Genomic DNA, 17,794 nt, shown 5'->3' on the forward strand with positions numbered 1-17,794 from the left:
ATGGAAACCTAATAAAATGAAAAAAATGCACTACCAACACAATAAATCTCACTATTGCAAAGTGTGTTATTTCAACTGAGACAATATCACACCCTATTAAGCATATCAGTCAAGTTCTGCTGTCATTGACAACATTTTACATCTAAACAATCAAAAATCGAAACTTGCTTAAGCTTTCAAAATGTTAGCAGCCTATTTCCGCCAAAGAAGACGAAGCTTGCCTGCATTACCATGGTGAACACAACCTGAGCTAAGCTGCCGTGTTCGTCGCAGCATCAATGTCGCTCATCTTTGCATAAACTGGATGCAGCTCATGGCCTTCCTTCGGCTCAACATGAATCCACTTGCGCCCAGTAAGCTTGTTGCGCTCAAACTTCACGCAACCTTCCTTCAAGGCGTAGAGGGTGTGATCTCTACCCATGCCAACGTAGTTTCCTGGATGGAAACGTGTACCCCTTTGACGAACAATGATGTTCCCGGGTATCACTCTCTGCATATCAACAGAAAGGGAAATTCATCAAGTTTCAAGTGCAAGAGTTGAGATCAAGTCTCCACCCTTATAATGCTCTCACCTCTCCACCAAACTTTTTGACCCCGAGATTCTTGGGCAACGAGTCACGGCCATTTTTAGTGGATCCTGCCGTTTTCTTGCTAGCCCATCGCCTCAGCACCAGACTCAATCCCTCTCCAGACACCAAAATGTGTAAATTTATGTTCCAAGACAAAATTCCAAAATCATATTGTACTATTTTTGCATAAAAAGGGATAAAGTTAATACCAGTGGCGGAGTTGTAAACAGGAGTGCTGGAGATCAGATCCCTGATGCTTAATCTTCTGTATAGTGATGCAACAGAATTCATGGTGTCTGATTCAGGATAAGATGGTGATCAATGTCAATAATTCTGAATTTGAAAATGTCTCCCCAATTAGCAGTAACAAAATCAGATAGCTGAAATCGAAATACAAAGCGTATAAAGCTGAGGTGACCTAAAAATCACGTTGCTAGAATTCACATTTATGCAGAAAGATGACATAAATTGGAGGCGAGGAATAGGATGCCAGTCTCCAAATCCATACTTCTCATAAACTCCAATGTTAAAAAGAGGGTTACAATTTGTTTTTGGAATACACATTTCATCAAACACCTTATAGGAAAGCACAGAACAAACAGTGGCGAATTTTCCTAAAGGGTTACCGGGAAAAGGCATAACCGCCCCCTCCGAAAAAAAAAATTGAAGAGGAAGAAAACCTGTGATGAAATGAGTGGCGGTGTAGAACCTTCCAAGATGAGATGGCGATTTGAATAGACGACGCCGGCGGATATGGAGATTGGGGATCGTTGGGAAATGACCATATTGGGCTTATTTGGGGAAAGATATATTGGGTTTAATAAATTGATCATTTGTTGGGCTAAAAAATCAATACAAGGGCCCACATCTATAAATATATAAAAAGAAAGTTTTGAGAATAACTTACATTAAAGCCATTGATAATATAAATAAAAATTCTAATATACTTACTATATTAAATTTAAATATTGTGTAACCTAAATGAAATATAAATACTATGACTCTTCTTTTTTCATGATTAATAATCTACTAATGACATTCATTATCACTTACTCACTAACCTACTAATTTTGGGATTTATATAGTCGTCAAATTATGAATAGATCAATTTAAATATGTATGTGGATGTACAAGTCAACCATCTTGAAGATTATGGCTGGGCTTCTTGCTCCAGACAAGGTAATCTTGATTCTTCCAAGTTTGTTCCTTTCATTTGGTATTATGTTGTACTTTATACTGATATTATTATTATTGATAGAAGCTAATTTAGACTGAGATTCGTCTTCTTGTGGTCTCTCATTAATTATGAACAACTAGGGTGAGGTATTGATTCGCGAGAAAGACGACACGGGTTGATCAGTGATGAGGAACTATCTGGCCTAAGAATTGGCTTGGTGAGATAACATTGTTTGCATCTCCTCAATTATTTCAGTGATTCTAATCTAGACAGTTCTTGAATCTACTGCCCAATGTAACAGGTTTTTCAAAGTGCAGCACTTTTTGATTCTCTCACTGTTCGTGAAAATATCGGGTTTCTGTTGTAAGATATTTGTCTTTATAGTTAGTTTTTGCTTCATTGTTATCAACTGTATTTCATGTTTAAGTTATTGGTACAATGAATTGCTATTGTATAAATTTGTGATTTTAGAACTTGAAATAATAATATTGTTTCTCATTCGGTATATGTGTTATTTTTTTCTCTGTCTGATTTTATATTTTTTAATAATTATTTTTTATTCTATATATTTACGATTTCAGATTTCATACAATGATATTTTTATGAATTTGTAAAATCATTTTACAGTATAAAATAAGTTTAAATAAATAAAAAAATGGGTCTTGCATTCGCACGAGGGTGATACTAGTATTTTATAAAGTATAAGCAATTATAAAATTGGAGACGCACTTTTCTTACATAATATTACGTTAAAATAGAATATGGAATGTCCAATTTTTTTTTTCTAATTATACTTTACTAGGACAATTGTATATACTATATTTTTGAAAATTATACTATACTATAGATTTTATTTAAAAATGAATAGTAATACCTCAAATTATACATTTAATCCAATTGTACTAAACATATTACTTGTTCATATCTTTTATTAATATCTTTATTATATACTTTTGGAAAAAAAAATAAGTATATAATTTGGCCTTTGATATTCATAGTATAATTTTATGACATCAAGAAAAGTTTATTCTTCAATTATTTATAATAAAAAATTTTAAAAATATTTTTAAGATATGAGTACTCATAGAAATTAATTTCATGGTATGATACTTGAATATTAATATACTCCCTACACCCAATAAATATGAAATATTTGAATTTAGGAATTTTACATAGTGATTTTATTTTTTTGAATTAATGAATAGAGAGTACAGTAAGAGAGATGAAAATATAGAGAGACGTTTGCATTTTAGAAAACATTTCATTTTTAGTTGGAAGGGAAAATATTATTTTATTATTAAAATATTATACTTAACTTTTATATATTACTAATAAATTCTGCACCCTCCGTTTCAAAATGCTGGATCTGCCACTGGTTTTGGTGCAGCATATAGTATAATTTTACAAAACTAATAGCTAGAAGAGCTCTTCAATATGCTACTTTTTCTATCGTAAAATGTAATCCCTCTGTCCCACAAAAGATGTCATACTTGTGGGACGACACGAGATTTTAGGAGGTTTTATTTTGTGTGTTAAATGGAGAGAGAAAATATTATTTTTATATTCATGTGAGAGAGAATTTTTTCCAAAAATGAAAATGTGACATCTTTTGTGGAACAAACTAAAAAGGAAAGTGTGACATTTTTTATGGGACGGAGAGAGTACTTGTATCGTCGTTTTTTAGCATGTCTTGATTTTGACCAACTTAATTACTTAACCAAGTTGTGATTTCCAAGTTTTTGAATAGCTTCAAATCGAGACTCGCTACACTTGGTTTGAAACAGCTACAAATCAAGATGCGCCATTAACCCTAATATTCAAATTGATCTGTGTACCTATTACTTGCAAAATATGAACCAATAATTTTAAATAACACACATAAATAACTAATTAAAATAAATATACTTAAAAGAATTTGTTGGTTACAGAAATAAATTCCACATAAGCAACGCCTTTAATGATAAAAAAAAAATCTAATCTGGGTAAGATACATCATCCATAGAAATTACAAAATCAACAGCAATATTTTGAACACCGCATTTCATGAAAAAGAAGTGTTCTAATCTGGCAGTGAGTGTCTTTCAATTAAGTCCAAGGCGACATATCGGGTTTCTTTTAGTGAGAGAGAGATCCACCTGCAAAATCAAATCATGCAAACAAGGATGTAAGAGCTTCAACCTTAAAAGGCTTTGTTTATTTGATTGATTCTAAAAATTAATCACGTTGAGTACTTGTAACTTTAGGATATCATCACTAAGGGATCTCATGAATGAAGTAATACGGACTGATATATTAATTTCAGTCCAAATCCAACGCCTTATTTATCCTGATAGTAAGCGTTACAATGAAGCACAACATTTTACCTTGTGGCCGAAGAGATCTCTGATGTTGTCAATTCCGTACAGGATCATCGTTGGCCTGGCAAGTAAGGAAAGATGAAAATTAAGAAAACAAAGCAATAGTCAATAAGAAGTAGGTATCTGAGTCATGGCAAAGCCGCAAGAAGATGATAGGAACAAAGGTCTTGTCTAGTTAATAGTGTTCCAGAGTAAACAGGTGGATATGAGCACACATACCTCTCGAGTGAAAGACCCCATGCGATCACCTGCACATCTTCAGGAAGTCCCATTGGCCGCAACATTTCTGGTCTAAACATCCCAGAGTTGCCAATTTCAACCCATTTCTTCAGACCTTCGTGATAACTGGCAGAAAAACTTTTATTAGCTTGCATTTATTTAATGGTAAAGCCACAGCAGTGATAGAGGGCCTTTTCTAATCATCACCTGAAGATTTCCATGCTTGGTTCAGTATAAGGATTGTAGGCAGGTTTGAACTTAAGCTTAGACATCCCTGAAATTGATAACATGGAATACTTCCTTTTAACAATATGTACATTTTGTGATTTACTATCAACAAAAAGCTAGTATATTTACCAATCCGAGAGAAGAAGTCTTCAAGAACTCCCCTCAAGTGTCCAAGAGAAAGCCCACGGTCGCAAATTAAGCCTAACAACAGGATGTTAGTTTTGTGGAAGCAGAGCAGCATTTACATATAAATTGTAGGCAATGAAAAGCAATAATTAGTATAGCACTTATTTCACTGGTGCAATTCAGGGCACAACAGAAAAGGCAGTGCAAACCAGATTTAAATTGTTGCCATACAAACTATGGCGATTCAATTTCCTAGTAAAACAAAAATGCAAGGGCTCACAGTAATTACGCCAGCAGAGACAGAAGTATCTAACTTCCAACTTTGACATGCCTTACATGGTACAGAGTTTACAAGAATCATATACGCATGATGGTGAATGGCCAACTAAGCTATCAAACATTTGCAAGCCAAAACACAGCATATGGAGGTTGCGTTGTGTGTCAATACGATATTAGCACCATAATGCAAAGCTTGATTAATAGAATAGGGTGTGACTGTTTAAACATGGAATTGAACATATCCAGAAATGTAACCTTCTATCTGGTGGAATTCAGCAAGATGAGTTCGATCTACAGCTTCATTTCTGAAAACACGGTCAATAGAATAATATCTTTTTGGAGTAAAAGGTCCCTGCAAAATATATAATTTCAAATTAAACTTCATGCAACCAAAGTAACTGAGGCAAAAGTAGCCTACCATGCAAAATATATGATCTCGAGTTAATTTCATGCAAACAAAGTATTAATAAGGAAAAAGTATCCTACCATGCCATATAAATCCAAAATTAAGACAAAAAGAACTGCAATAAACCAAAAACTTAACCAAGACTCGTGTATATAGCAAAAAAAGAAAAGAGAAGTTCACTTATTTACTTGAGGATTTGTAATTTGGTAGCATATTGTGTATGTGGACTGAATGTCAGATTTAATTATATCTCATGTATATTTTAAATGTATTACTGGGAAGGGTGTGGACAATTCATATCTCACCTCTTTAGGTGGGGGGGATATCACTCAATTAGTCACCCAAATTCAAAAACAAAAACAAATGGCCACTCATCTTGGACAACGTTTCCATGTAAAATCAAGAGAAGTAAACAATAGACACAATAGAAGCATTTCTTACAATCCACCCTTATCCAATTATGTAAAGAATGGAAAAGACAACTAGGATACAAGGCTAACAAAAGCTAACCTGGGCAAGTGCATACAGCATCCTGGTGGAAACAGCAGTTGTGTGAGTCCGCAGAAGATTCTTGTTTGCCTCCTCTCTCTTCCAATCATACCCATACCTAGAGCAAAAAGAAAGTAGGTTACTTGCCTTAGGGTTGGGGTTGAACTAACTACCTCTTTATTCGACAAATTGCCTACCCACGGGACCCATAGCCACCAGATTCATGAACTGTTTTAACTCGCTCTACATATTCTTCAGGAAGAATATTTGTGGTTGAAGGCACTGCACACATCAATGACAATAAGAAAACTGAATGCAAAAACCCACCAAGAATAAAGATCTAAAATGGGATTACAATCACCTTTCAGAAAGAATGTATCATGTGAATCACGAGCCGGATGTTGTTGAGGCTGGAAAAGTGCGTCAAAGTTCCAGAAGCTGCAAATCCAACAAACAACTCTCAGTGTTGATAGCAGCTATTCCATTAGTTATTGACTTTGCTAACAACTTATTGCTCAATTAAAGAGGACAAGAACAATCAGTACGAAGAAAGGAATCAGAAGGCTTTATTTCCAAATTCATGAAAAGTGAAATCCTTCTCCTATACACTATTATTCTATTTCCTTTTTTTGATGCAATCGTTGACTGTATCAGTTTATATCACCATCAAATGATGATAAGATCACTGATTGTATAAACTCTCTATTTACATAGAGCCAGCATTTAAAAAACATCTTATCTGGTACAACTGATGGAACTCTTCTGGTGGTCATATGTATCTTATTTATAACTACTAAACGAACAGATAGGCTAGAAGCAAGGATAATTATGCCTTCAGAAATTTTATTATATGTACCATACGCAACGTACTTATATATCTACTAAGAGAACAGATAAGCTAGAAGCAAGGACAACTCCAACTTCAGATATATATTATTATAAGAACGAAGTTTCATACCTGCTCTCCACATAATTGTTTGTTGGCATCTCTTCAAATCTGCAAGCCGTAAATGAAGAATCAGCAATTATTGGCACATTAAGTGATTATATATTAAAATCAGCCTCCTTTACTGTTGTTATTCCTTACCCCATTTGGAGAAATATCATCTGAATTTGTTGCTTAACCTGCAGATGAAGCAAAATTTTGTTTACAAGAGAAATACAGAAACAAAAATTTTGACCAGAATTTGCACAAAATTACATCAATATATGACTGACCTAATCAGAGATGGGGTTATAATGGAACCAATGCATATGTTTAACATTTTTCTTAGACGAGAAGACTAAAATTGTCAAAATCCAAAGTTCCTTAAATAAGAAAATGTGTTAAATCAGACAGGAGTAGTAGGCTCCAAGCTAGTTGCATGACGTTTCTCATTGGAACTATTGAGGGAGAAAAAAATGTTTTTCCACAAAAGGAATATGAATAGAATTTTAATGACATACTAGTAGCATGATTTCTCATTGAAGAACCTTTACTGTTTGTCCATATTATTTACATTTAAAACATTCTAATCCACAAGTTAATAAGAGAACTTTTCTGAAACAAGGTCTAGTGCAATGTTCTGGTCCCAAATTTTTTTAATAGGAGTACCTGTAACTAAGCAACAACAGGAGTGAATAGATACTACAAGCAGTCAATTACATCAATTGTATAAGAAAGTTTGATAACCCTGCCTTGTATAACGGATGGAGACAGCCACCTTCAGTAGGTTGACCCTTTGCAAGGAAGTTGTACTCTTTGAACTCAATATCCTTCCATTCATCCCTTCAGAGAAAAAATGAAAATTTAAACCGAAAAATTATGATACCATTTGGATAAACAAATTTAACATATATGCCTAATGAAACCACTGAGAATGATATATTTCCGAATGAAATAAATAAAAAATAAAAGTAAAGCAGAAATATGCTACAAATAAAAAAATCATTTACATATCAGACACAAGCAAGATGAAAACAGGTGAGTTAAGCAAAATCATGACCAAGCATATTATATATCCACTCTGATGTCAATCCAGCAGAATTTTGAGATCATAGATACATTAAACTTTGCACTTAACCATCAAAACTGCAATAAACCTAACAGGCCTTAAGTTTAACCTTGTTGCTTACTCATGCACATTCAAAATTTTAAAATCACAACAAAGGCCGATCATGTATGATAGTTTGTTTGCACATAAATACGAAGGGTTATTCCTTTTTCCAATACAAACTGGACTACTGTAGAAACCAGCATCAGAAGAAGGTCCAAACAAAAATTCCCTGGTTTGTAAGGTCGAGTGCACCTCCATAACATGTGTTTCTCTGGTAAACCATGTCCACAGAGAAGACAAATTTATAGTGCAACTAGAACTTGAAATAAGCAATTGCATATTTTTTTGCAGCTATAATAATCTTAAAAGACAATGAAAAAAGAGTGATTAATTACCTCTGTAGATGATCACGAACTAAATCGGTAGCCGCCTTTTTCCTCGTTGTAGTATAGTTAGGACCTTTCATTACCGAAAAGCCTTTCCAAATCCTTATATTCAAACAAATTAATAAGAAAACAGAGAACACACAAAGTAGAGGTACACAGATTAAGATACACTAAAAAACTAATTACATACGAAACAAGGACAAAGTGACAGAGAAGCAAAAAAGTTTTAGGTTATTACTGGAGACTAATAAGCCTTCTTCGCTTGAGAGCATCAATATCCTTAGCACCAACAGCCTGTAATTTATTAATCATATCAGTTTTTATATCAGCGGGTGGAGATTCATACAGATGTTAGTAAAGGGATGTCTTAATTCATAATGTAAAATAGATGCAAAGAGCACAGAAATGTTGCCATGAAGAACATTTCTCATGTACTAATCTCTCCACAGAAAAAACTCTCAGCATTTGTATCTTTGGCCAGATATTACCTCTATTATGTTGGTTGAGAACACAAAGGAGCAGATGCCAGGATTAAGACAAAGGATGATACAATAATATGGGTTTCAAAAATTAAGTTTATAAAAGTGCATGCTTCAAACTGTAGAAGAATACAGTTCCCATTCTTTAAAAGACGGATCTCAGGAATTCATGATATCTGCTTTACAATCCTAAACTCTTTCAATTTATTTTGAGAAACCATACAGCAAATATTTTATATATCGATCCAAATTGCATCCAAAAGGATGGGTGTAGATACAATACCAAGACTGCACATAAATCAAGGTTTATTGGAAGAAGATACTATCACAAAAAGATACATAAGCTAATAAGTAAAACGTAAAAACATAAAGCCCATTAAATATGTTACACACCTCCCCATTCTGAATCTGAATTAGTAAGTCTTTCACTTTGTCTTCAACATGTTCGACCTATATCAAATCATTGAAGTAAGAAATAGTCTGCATGCATCCAGCATGTTCAAGTTTAGAACACCATGAAAGCCAAAAAATTTCATCGTATAAGCACCCTTTTACATCTATGAAATGAAGTTTTTTGGGAACACAGTCATAAGATAGTAACACTAGAAGCATATGAATCCATGTAATTCATATGTAGCTTGGGTTAAGTGGAAAAATATGTGCTCATTTACCTTCCGTGATACTTGAGAATCTGCCAGACCTATCCATTTGTTCTTCATGGCTTGAGCCCACCCTTTGTCATAAATCAGTGACTTAGCTTTGTCCTGTGTACAAAACAAAAGGAAGGTCAATCAGCATTTACAACGGAGAAGAAAACAATTACCTAGGTACAGACATGATTCAGCATCGAGCGAAATGAATAAGAGTTAAAAACTAGGTAGCTAATCGCTGTTCATATTCTATTACGAAGTTGGAGATAAACTCATACTCCATTGACTAGGAAGAGGCTACATATATTACAAAAAACATATTTACAAAACAATCACCACACTGAAAAGGAAAAAGGAAACAAAGTTAGCTCTAGTTATAAACTAATCGAGAAAACAAATGAACGAATATAGATGCGTACATCAAGATCCACAGGCAATTTTGAGTTCACGATTTCCTGCAAAAAGAGCATCAAATAAAATAAGTGCATACTGTCTAAAACATCAAAAAATACGCATCCCAAAAGTCAAATCATTCCATTACCTGCAACTTAGCTTTTGCAATACCCTCTGCTGGTACGGCTTCAAAAAGTAACACTTCAGCAGATCCATATTTAACATAACTCTGAGCCTCCTCCGAGAGCAGCCATTTTTCCCTCTTTATATCCTGCACAGTTCCATAAAACACAATCTGTCGCATTATCTTCGATGTGCACAATCTCATTCTAATTTCCACACCATAATTCAAACTTCATATCAACTGATGAAACAGCTGAATTGCTAATAAATCAACTTAACTCAACTCACCTAATACAGTACACACTGAATTGTCAACTTCTACAAATCTATACGCGAATTAAAATTAAAAAAAAATTGCGATTAAAAGAAGAAGAATGCAGCAGCTGCAAGGAGAGGAGGAATCTGACCGAAGCAATAACGAGACCGAAGCCGTTGAGACTTTTGATGGCGTTGACGATCTCATCATGAGAGATCCCTTTCTCCTGGGAGAATACACCGGAATCTGCTATCTCCTGGTTGTGCTCTAGATGGCCTAGAACGGCTTCTTGCGCCATTGATTACCGGCGAATCGGAGGTGGCGCAATGGCAGAGTAACAGAGGAGTTGCGCCGCCGCGAAACAAAGGTGAAGAAGGAAAGGGCGGCTACAGAGAGGGAATTCACCTCACTCCGTATTGCTGAATAAATGGGCTCTTTTAAGACTGCTAATTTTTAAACGTTAGTTATATGATATGATCATATCCCTATATATATATATATATATATATATATGCATTTTTCACGATTATTTGTATTCATATAAATCTTTATAATTAGATCATTAACATTATACTACTACCTCTGTCTTGTCTCATTTTGACTGATATAAAATCTTTATAAAATGTTGTCAATGACAGCAGAACTTGACTGATATGCTTAATAGGGTGTGATATTGTCTCAGTTGAAATAACACACTTTGCAATAGTGAGATTTATTGTGTTGGTAGTGCATTTTTTTCATTTTATTAGGTTTCCATAATTATTTCATGGTGCTGCTGCTATATAAAGGGAAATATTTGGTAAACATATTTCCATTTATAATCTTATGTACAAGGAAGATCTGGTTGTGTATGTACATGATGCTGCTATTGAACTAATAACCACAATGTACAAATACAAATGAAGAATTCTCTTTTTGCTAATGCTCTGAATGATTTTCCAAGTCATCTGATACTTGAGAAACAGACATCATATCTGGTTGATCATCTTTTTCAGAATCTGATGCTAGTTCTTCACCTATAACAATACCAGATTCAAATCGCTTTCGTCTCTCTACTGCCTCCCTCACTCTCGTGTGAAATTCTTCATCCGAGCCCCCCAACATGTACCGAAGCTTGAAATTAACCCGATTCTCCACCATGATCCTGTGCCTAGGGATTATTCGCTCTTCAAGTGAATAGCTGAAAAACCTGGTGTGCCCTCAATAATCAGCAACTAACCACTGAAACTTATCCTCAGTGCTAATGTGTGTGTGTGTGTGTGTGTGATGATGCATAAGCATACCTTGGAAACTCAATGAGATCCTTCAAAGGTCGTATCATAGTCCTTCTCAAGTACTGGTACTTGGGGCGAAGGACGTCAATGTTGTAGCGAAGAAGCATGGGGAAATCCGTGATCATCTCCCCCAAAACAGGTAGCCTTATGCCAAGAGACAAGAAGTACTTGACATTGTGATCTAGCTTATGCACAATACTGCACCCTATGAGCTCCGGCCCTAGGGCTACTACTTTCCCAATGTTACGTTGAGAAACCCCTGCCCTTGTCAAGAGGAAGATCACCTGCCACAAGGATCCAGCGCCATCTGCCCATGTTTATTCATGTAAAATAAGTATACGAATGTAGGCTTGTGTACATACCACTGGTCGTATCTTCTTGTAGAGACTATATGTCATGAGAGAGGGAAATCTGGTAAGCATACTCCCAATCGCATCTTGCTGAACGCCTATATCCAGTAAGAATTGAACCTAAAAAACGAAACCTAATTGAAATTAGTCGCAGTACCATAGAATCTTCTTCAGCAACAATGTCTAAAGGCGACAGCAACCATACTAAACGAGTTCAATACGCTCGTGACAACTCTTGACAGGTCCGGCATTTGAAGATCGTACATTGCTAACGTAGTGAAGGTTATGCAACAAGAGGCATACCTTTGGTGCAATGGTGCTCTCCAAATCAATGCAAAATATGATTGGCTTGAACGTGAGGATTCTTCTCATGCCATCTTTTGAAATTCCGAGGTAATAAAAATACTTAACGAGAGGCTTCCATCTATCCTCGATGCTACAAGCCATCAGCTGTGGTTTGTGAGCTAATAATCTTCCCAAATCTTCATCACTGAGGCCAAACTCCTTCAGATATGCTGCCTGTAAATTGAATGTACAAACTCAGTTTGTAAGTTGCTAATATACAAAGAGATTCTTGAACATGAAAAGCTCAGTGTTAATCCGATTCACTCACCACCAAAACAAGAGTCTATACAACACATTACTGATTAAATTTCTCATACAAGGGCATTAACTGTTCATGACTGATAACATACGTTGTCGATTATTTTTATCCTCATCACAAGGATTCCTCTACTCCTAGCCCTTTCAAGAGGATATGAATCAAGTACGTTATCTCAAATTTTTGAAATAATGAAGAACCTTAGGATATCCCAAGTTTCTAATCCATCTTAGTAATCAACGGGTCAATCTATACTACTTTTATCTATCCAGACTAATCCTCGTAAATGTATAAACAAGTACTGCAAGTTTAGTACTAGCATATTGCAAAAAAAACTGACTAGTTAGTACCTTCAGCTTCATCTCCTACACAGAGACCGCTCAACCTTGATCACTCAAAGAGTATACCAAAAATCATTTTCATCCCTTTTTGACCCAAATTTGATGTTCTTTACACTTCCAACACCAAATCAATCGAAACAAGGCATCGCCGAATAAATTTCTCATAATGCATAAACAACTAGTGCAAGGTTAATAGCAAACAATATATAATTGCCTCGTAATGCAAAAGAAATCAGGTAGTTAGTAAGTACCTTCTGATTCATCTCCTCCATAGAGAAGTATCCGATCACCTTTGGGCAGTCATAAAGCATGGTACCGAAATCATTCTTATTCATCCCCATATTCAGATAGAACTCAGCGCGTGACCTAAGCTCGTCCATGCTAAAAGCCAGTATCTCAGGACACCTGCTAACCACATACCCCATCCAGTCCTTCCTCACTCCGTTATCCTCCAAATAATTCACAAGTTCGTCAAACTCCTCCATGCTGCGTTCCAACACGTTCCCACCAGCCCGTGTCAATGTGACTCCTATATACCTCCCATTCACATGGATCGTCTTCAGCCATTCTGCCAGACGCCTTATGTGATCAAGATCCCCTTTTGATGCAACTATAAGCTTCCCTATTTGAGGGTATGATAGAGAATTATGCTTCAACCACCTACACGAAATTTGGAGTTTGAAACTAAGTCATTCTCTTGAATGAGGCATCCATTATACAACACCAATTCTATCGAGATGGTAAACAAGTTAAAACGTGCACCAAATCATTTAGCTTACTACTCTGACACACTAACTACACTAAATCAAGATGGTAAACAAGTTAAAACATGCACCTAAATACATGAATTTTCACCATTTATTTTGCACATGAACTAAAAATTATTCTTTCAAGATACACGAACTTTCAGTTGTTCACGGTTGTCACTTGCCTCCAAATTAAAACCGAGGTGAATGCCCAAACGACGTAGTTGAATGAGTATGCATTAAATTATTTAGCTAATTTTTCATAACACATTAAGTACACTAAATAAAAAAAGCTAACTTTTTTAGTTCAAGCATGAATAATATAAGTTGTTCCAAGAGAGATTTCTATGCCTTAACGAAGTAGTTCAGCATGTTTATGATGAAATAGGGTTTGAAGGATAATAATATATGTAGACAAACCCATCGAAGCATCTCAAGGGTAATAAAAAGCAGCACATAATAAAGCATTTTAATTTTTACAACAGCAGTTACCAATAACCTAAGGCAAAGCAGAGTGAAAAATCATATCCTTACAGTTTCACATAGTTTACAAGCAATGCAATGCAACGCTCCTCCCAGTTGGATAACGTCGCAAAGCATGTTCTCCACGAAAGCGAAGACTTACAGGACCCTTCTCGAACGTATAGTTAATCTGCACAACAGTAAAATATCAGAAAATTAATCATCCAACAGGTAGAGAGACAGACCAAACTGTGGTTCATCCGATAGCCGACTCATCCAGATAAATGGAATATAAAATAGGAACAATTAGGGGGGGGGGAGTAATTTAGTTGAGAAAATGTAGCTGAGGACACGAATAAAAATTTAGTCAACTGATACCAACTGCAGTTAATATACACACAGACTCACCGGAGAAAGCTACCATGATTCCCAGACAATGTGGACCAGATAAACTCACGAATAGCCTCTGCCCAATCTTCCTCGCAGCTGATTCTTCTGGACGGCTCTCTTTCACTGCCAGCGGTATCTTCTACCATAAGAACCTTGCACAGTTGCACTATTACTGTAACAGTTCACATCACACAATCACAGTCACAATCGGCACCATCGCCACCATACCACAGCAACCAATTAACATAATCAAACAGAAAACAATGCATTCAAAGCAAATTTATCAGCAAATCTTAAGAAGGGAACAAAAATTACATGTCATTGACATGGATGTGACCGATGAGATGAATGGTGTAAGGGTCAATTTTTCTTTAGCAAACCATGGATAATAACATTGTGTGTCACACTATCGGGTGCAAAACCGCGGTTCTCCATCTCTACAAGCAAACGTTTTGCTTCCTCCATTGACCCCTTTTGACAAAGTGAGCCAATGATCATTGTATACATTCGAACATCAGGTTGTGGGCCTGTAGAATTAAGTTGGTTGAGAAGATCTATAGCAGCATCACATTTTCCATTTTTGCATAATCCGTTGATAAGAGTACCATATGAGACTAAATCAGGATCAAATCCTCTCTCTCCGATCTTATGCACTAACGAAACAGCTTCATCAATCTCTCCATTTCGGCACAACCCATCCAATAAAATATTATAAGTGAAGATGTTAGGTCTTACTCGTCGAGCTTCCATATCTTTAAAAAGCTTCCACGCATCAACAAATCTATCTTTACTAAGGAATCCATGTATCATGGCATTATAAGTATGTGTATTCTGCTCCAAACCAACAAAAGGGACTTCAAGGAAAAGAAACCAAGCCTCATCAACTCTTCCCTTCTTGCAGTATCCACGTATTAAGCTGTTATAGAACTTGATATGAGGCTTAAGTTGGTCGAAAAGATTCCTTGCAATATCAAGTTCTCCATGCATGCATAATCCATTGATAAGAGTAGCATACGAGGCTGTATCAGGAGTGATTCCATTCGCTTCAATCATGCGCAGCAATGAAAAAGCTTCATCAATCTCCCCATTCCTACATAGTCCATGCAATAGTATATTATAAGTAATCAGATTGGGACTTGCTAGGTGGTCCTTCATATCCTTGAAAAGCTTCCATCCATCAGCAAATCTATCATTACTAAATAGTCCATGTATCATGGTACTATAAGTAAAAGTATTATGCTTCAAACCTTTACGAGAAACTTCAAGGAAAAGAAGCCAAGCTTCATCCACTCTCCCCTTTTTGCAAAATCCATTTATTAAGCTGTTATAGCACACAATATCAGGCTTGAGGTCCCTGTCTGCTAGAGAATCAAATAATTGTTTTGCTCTATCAATCTGCCCTCGCAAACAGTAACCATCTATTAGGGTACTATAAGCAACAACATCAGGAAAAATATTATGTTGCTGCATAGTTTCCAACAAAGCCTCGGCCTCTCTCACCTTCCCTTGTTTGCAAAATGCATGGATCAATATGCTAAAAGTAATGACATCCAAAGAGATATCAGAATCAGCCATTTGATTCAACAAGTCTTGAACATCCTGCAGTCTACCAGCGTCACACAAGCCCTGAATCATTGAATTATACGAGAATATAGTAGGTGTAACACCATTTCCTACCATCTTGGACAGGAGCTGCAAAGCATCATTGACCATTCCACACTTGCATAAGCTATCAAGTATTGCATTATATGCCCTAACATTGGGTCTCAATCCTGTTTTCTCTTCTAGTATACGAAGCAAATCATGGGCAAGGAGAACATGCCCAGATTTGCAAAGCCCATCTATGACAGTCAAAATCGTTATATCATCAGGCTCGTGCATTCTACAATTCAATATCTTTTCAAACAATTTCATGGCATCAGAGACTTTATTATCTAAAACCAGCCCTCTAATAAGTGTGTTGAAAGTTGTGGCATCTGGTTCGTAACCGCTCTTGAAGAAGATGCCCATTACAGAGAAACCAAAACTCACACATTTCTGAAGGCAATAACAGTTAATCGTAATATTCATCGTGTAGCTATTCACAGGGACACCTATTCGACGCATTTCATCAAACACGTAGAGGGCAAAGGGATACTGCTTCATTTTTGCAATAACACTCAACAGATTGTTATACATGCAAACAGAAGGCTGTGGATGCATTCTCATCATTTGCTGAAACAAGTGAATAGCATCATCTAGTTCTCTAACGTAACTGAAATCTAATCTTGGCGGCTCAGATGAAAAGAGTTGATCATTGCCACTGGAACGGTGGAAATCCGAACAGAGTGGTCGAACATAATAACTGATTTCAGGAGAAGCAATCTGTCTTCTACGATTCAGATCAGTTGCATAAGCAGAGGTTTTTCTGCTCATCTTCATCTGCGGCACAGACTTAGGTGACCTTAAACAGCAACTTCGATTTTAAGTCTATCGCAGGATATGCACTAATCAGGTTCTGCTTCGTTAATTCCACCTGACAAACGGAGTGAGAGGAGACAAAGTTAAACACAATAAATAGAAAAAATATAGCATCAATATCTCCAAATTCTATTAACACAATAGCATATTTCATACTACCAGATCAACATATATTAGTGACATTATAAGAAATCTAAATTTTCATTTTCAGATGAAACATCTCTCTAAAGATCAAGGAAACAACCAAATTAGAATTAAAAAGAGACAAGATCAGAATTTGATAATCTGTAGTTCATATATTTTGCTTTAGTTTGTTTTTTACTAGATATCAATTCCTATAACTATGCAAATATAGTATTACTGAAGTAGTCTAAGCTATCAAATCCATCCATAATTCAAACTTCATTTCAACTGATAAAACAGCTGGATTGCTGCTAGATCAACTTAACTCGGCTCATCTAATACACTACACACTGAATTTGCAACTTCAATACATGAGAAAAAACATAGTAGTATTTAAAAAAAGTGTAATTAAGAGAAGAAGAATGCAGCAGAGGAGAGGAGGAATCTGACCGCAGCAATAACGAGACCACCCGTTGAGACTTTTGATGACGTTGACGAGCTCATCGTGGTGGATTCCTTTCTCCTGGGAGATGGCCTAGCACGGGTTCTCCCGCCATTGATTACCAGAGAATAGGCAGTGGTGCAATGGATTCTTCCGCCACTGATTACCGGCGAATCGGCGGTAGCGCCGCCGCGAAACAAAGGTGAAGAAAGAATACGCGAAAATGGGTTACAAATAGGGAAATGTCACCTCACGCCGTATTTATATTGGTGATTAATAATACTGCTAAAGTGCTACCTCGTATATATGCATTTTTTCAAAATACTAGCTTGTATTTTCAATGAATTTCTGTTGAAATATTTTCTTCTAGCATTTTCAGTTTTTAGATAGTTTGTGCGCTTTCTTTTAACTTTGAAATTAATAGTACTGTCT

The 17,794-nt window shown here is 35.9% G+C and overlaps 4 protein-coding genes across 8 annotated transcripts; all 4 read right to left on the reverse strand.

Annotated features, from left to right (window-relative positions):
* Positions 1-26: 26 nt before the first annotated feature.
* Positions 27-1,369, reverse strand: LOC125188709 (uncharacterized). Of its 4 annotated transcripts, none has more exons than XM_048085716.2 (4): positions 1,250-1,369; positions 779-865; positions 573-685; positions 27-490 (listed from the first exon to the last, which is right to left on the reverse strand). In XM_048085716.2, exons 2-4 carry the CDS (start codon positions 858-860, stop codon positions 251-253), a joined length of 435 nt encoding a protein of 144 aa, XP_047941673.1. In that variant the 5' UTR covers positions 861-865; positions 1,250-1,369; the 3' UTR covers positions 27-250. The 4 variants fall into 4 exon arrangements, with proteins under 4 accessions (XP_047941673.1, XP_047941675.1, XP_047941672.1 ...); XM_048085718.2 differs by having other exon boundaries at positions 779-949; positions 1,250-1,348; XM_048085715.2 differs by lacking the exon at positions 1,250-1,369 and adding an exon at positions 1,196-1,242.
* A 2,260-nt stretch (positions 1,370-3,629) lies between these two features.
* On the reverse strand, positions 3,630-10,620 carry LOC125196130 (phenylalanine--tRNA ligase alpha subunit, cytoplasmic-like). 2 transcript variants are annotated; one of them, XM_089059674.1, is made up of 19 exons: positions 10,325-10,620; positions 9,943-10,089; positions 9,821-9,856; positions 9,423-9,515; positions 9,145-9,201; positions 8,511-8,566; positions 8,282-8,374; positions 7,528-7,618; positions 6,938-6,975; positions 6,809-6,847; positions 6,212-6,288; positions 6,048-6,132; positions 5,872-5,968; positions 5,211-5,307; positions 4,680-4,751; positions 4,530-4,596; positions 4,323-4,448; positions 4,110-4,164; positions 3,630-3,881 (listed from the first exon to the last, which is right to left on the reverse strand). In XM_089059674.1, the coding sequence occupies exons 1-19, from the start codon at positions 10,469-10,471 to the stop codon at positions 3,828-3,830; spliced, it is 1,527 nt and encodes a 508-aa protein (XP_088915800.1). In that variant the 5' UTR covers positions 10,472-10,620; the 3' UTR covers positions 3,630-3,827. The 2 variants fall into 2 exon arrangements, with proteins under 2 accessions (XP_088915800.1, XP_047950468.1); XM_048094511.2 differs by having other exon boundaries at positions 9,943-10,065; positions 10,325-10,619.
* A 348-nt stretch (positions 10,621-10,968) lies between these two features.
* LOC148926834 (transcription termination factor MTERF2, chloroplastic-like) lies at positions 10,969-14,483 on the reverse strand. Its single transcript, XM_089059264.1, has 7 exons — positions 14,356-14,483; positions 14,020-14,133; positions 12,991-13,399; positions 12,101-12,316; positions 11,810-11,917; positions 11,457-11,731; positions 10,969-11,362 (listed from the first exon to the last, which is right to left on the reverse strand). The coding sequence occupies exons 1-7, from the start codon at positions 14,481-14,483 to the stop codon at positions 11,092-11,094; spliced, it is 1,521 nt and encodes a 506-aa protein (XP_088915390.1). The 3' UTR covers positions 10,969-11,091.
* On the reverse strand, positions 14,018-17,627 carry LOC125197439 (uncharacterized). The gene is made up of 4 exons (XM_048096178.2): positions 17,371-17,627; positions 14,653-16,852; positions 14,356-14,509; positions 14,018-14,137 (listed from the first exon to the last, which is right to left on the reverse strand). The coding sequence occupies exon 2, from the start codon at positions 16,756-16,758 to the stop codon at positions 14,698-14,700; it is 2,061 nt and encodes a 686-aa protein (XP_047952135.2). The 5' UTR covers positions 16,759-16,852; positions 17,371-17,627; the 3' UTR covers positions 14,018-14,137; positions 14,356-14,509; positions 14,653-14,697.
* Between the last annotated feature and the right edge of the window lie 167 nt (positions 17,628-17,794).

This window comes from Salvia hispanica, chromosome 5, assembly GCF_029641045.1.
Source record: "Salvia hispanica isolate PSC_SH4W2 chromosome 5, Shi_PSC_v1, whole genome shotgun sequence".
NCBI classification, from domain to species: Eukaryota; Viridiplantae; Streptophyta; class Magnoliopsida; order Lamiales; family Lamiaceae; genus Salvia; species Salvia hispanica.

Excerpts from the sequence above, each read along its gene's own strand:
- LOC125188709 (XM_048085715.2), bottom strand. Across the intron at positions 686-778 it reads TGTTTACAACTCCGCCACTG|AGGGATTGAGTCTGGTGCTG; the intron begins GTATTAACTTTA and ends TGGTGTCTGGAG. Across the intron at positions 491-572 it reads TCAAAAAGTTTGGTGGAGAG|AGAGTGATACCCGGGAACAT; the intron begins GTGAGAGCATTA and ends GTTGATATGCAG.
- LOC125196130 (XM_089059674.1), bottom strand. The coding sequence starts at position 10,471 with ATGGCGCAAGAAGCCGTTCTAGGCCATCTAGAGCACAACCAGGAGATA. Across the intron at positions 8,375-8,510 it reads AGAAGGCTTATTAGTCTCCA|GATTTGGAAAGGCTTTTCGG; the intron begins GTAATAACCTAA and ends TTTGAATATAAG. Across the intron at positions 3,882-4,109 it reads GAGATCTCTTCGGCCACAAG|GTGGATCTCTCTCTCACTAA; the intron begins GTAAAATGTTGT and ends TTGATTTTGCAG.
- LOC148926834 (XM_089059264.1), bottom strand. The coding sequence starts at position 14,483 with ATGGTAGAAGATACCGCTGGCAGTGAAAGAGAGCCGTCCAGAAGAATC. Across the intron at positions 11,918-12,100 it reads AGAGCACCATTGCACCAAAG|GTTCAATTCTTACTGGATAT; the intron begins GTATGCCTCTTG and ends TTCGTTTTTTAG. Across the intron at positions 11,732-11,809 it reads ACAAGAAGATACGACCAGTG|GTGATCTTCCTCTTGACAAG; the intron begins GTATGTACACAA and ends TCCTTGTGGCAG.
- LOC125197439 (XM_048096178.2), bottom strand. The coding sequence starts at position 16,758 with ATGAAGATGAGCAGAAAAACCTCTGCTTATGCAACTGATCTGAATCGT.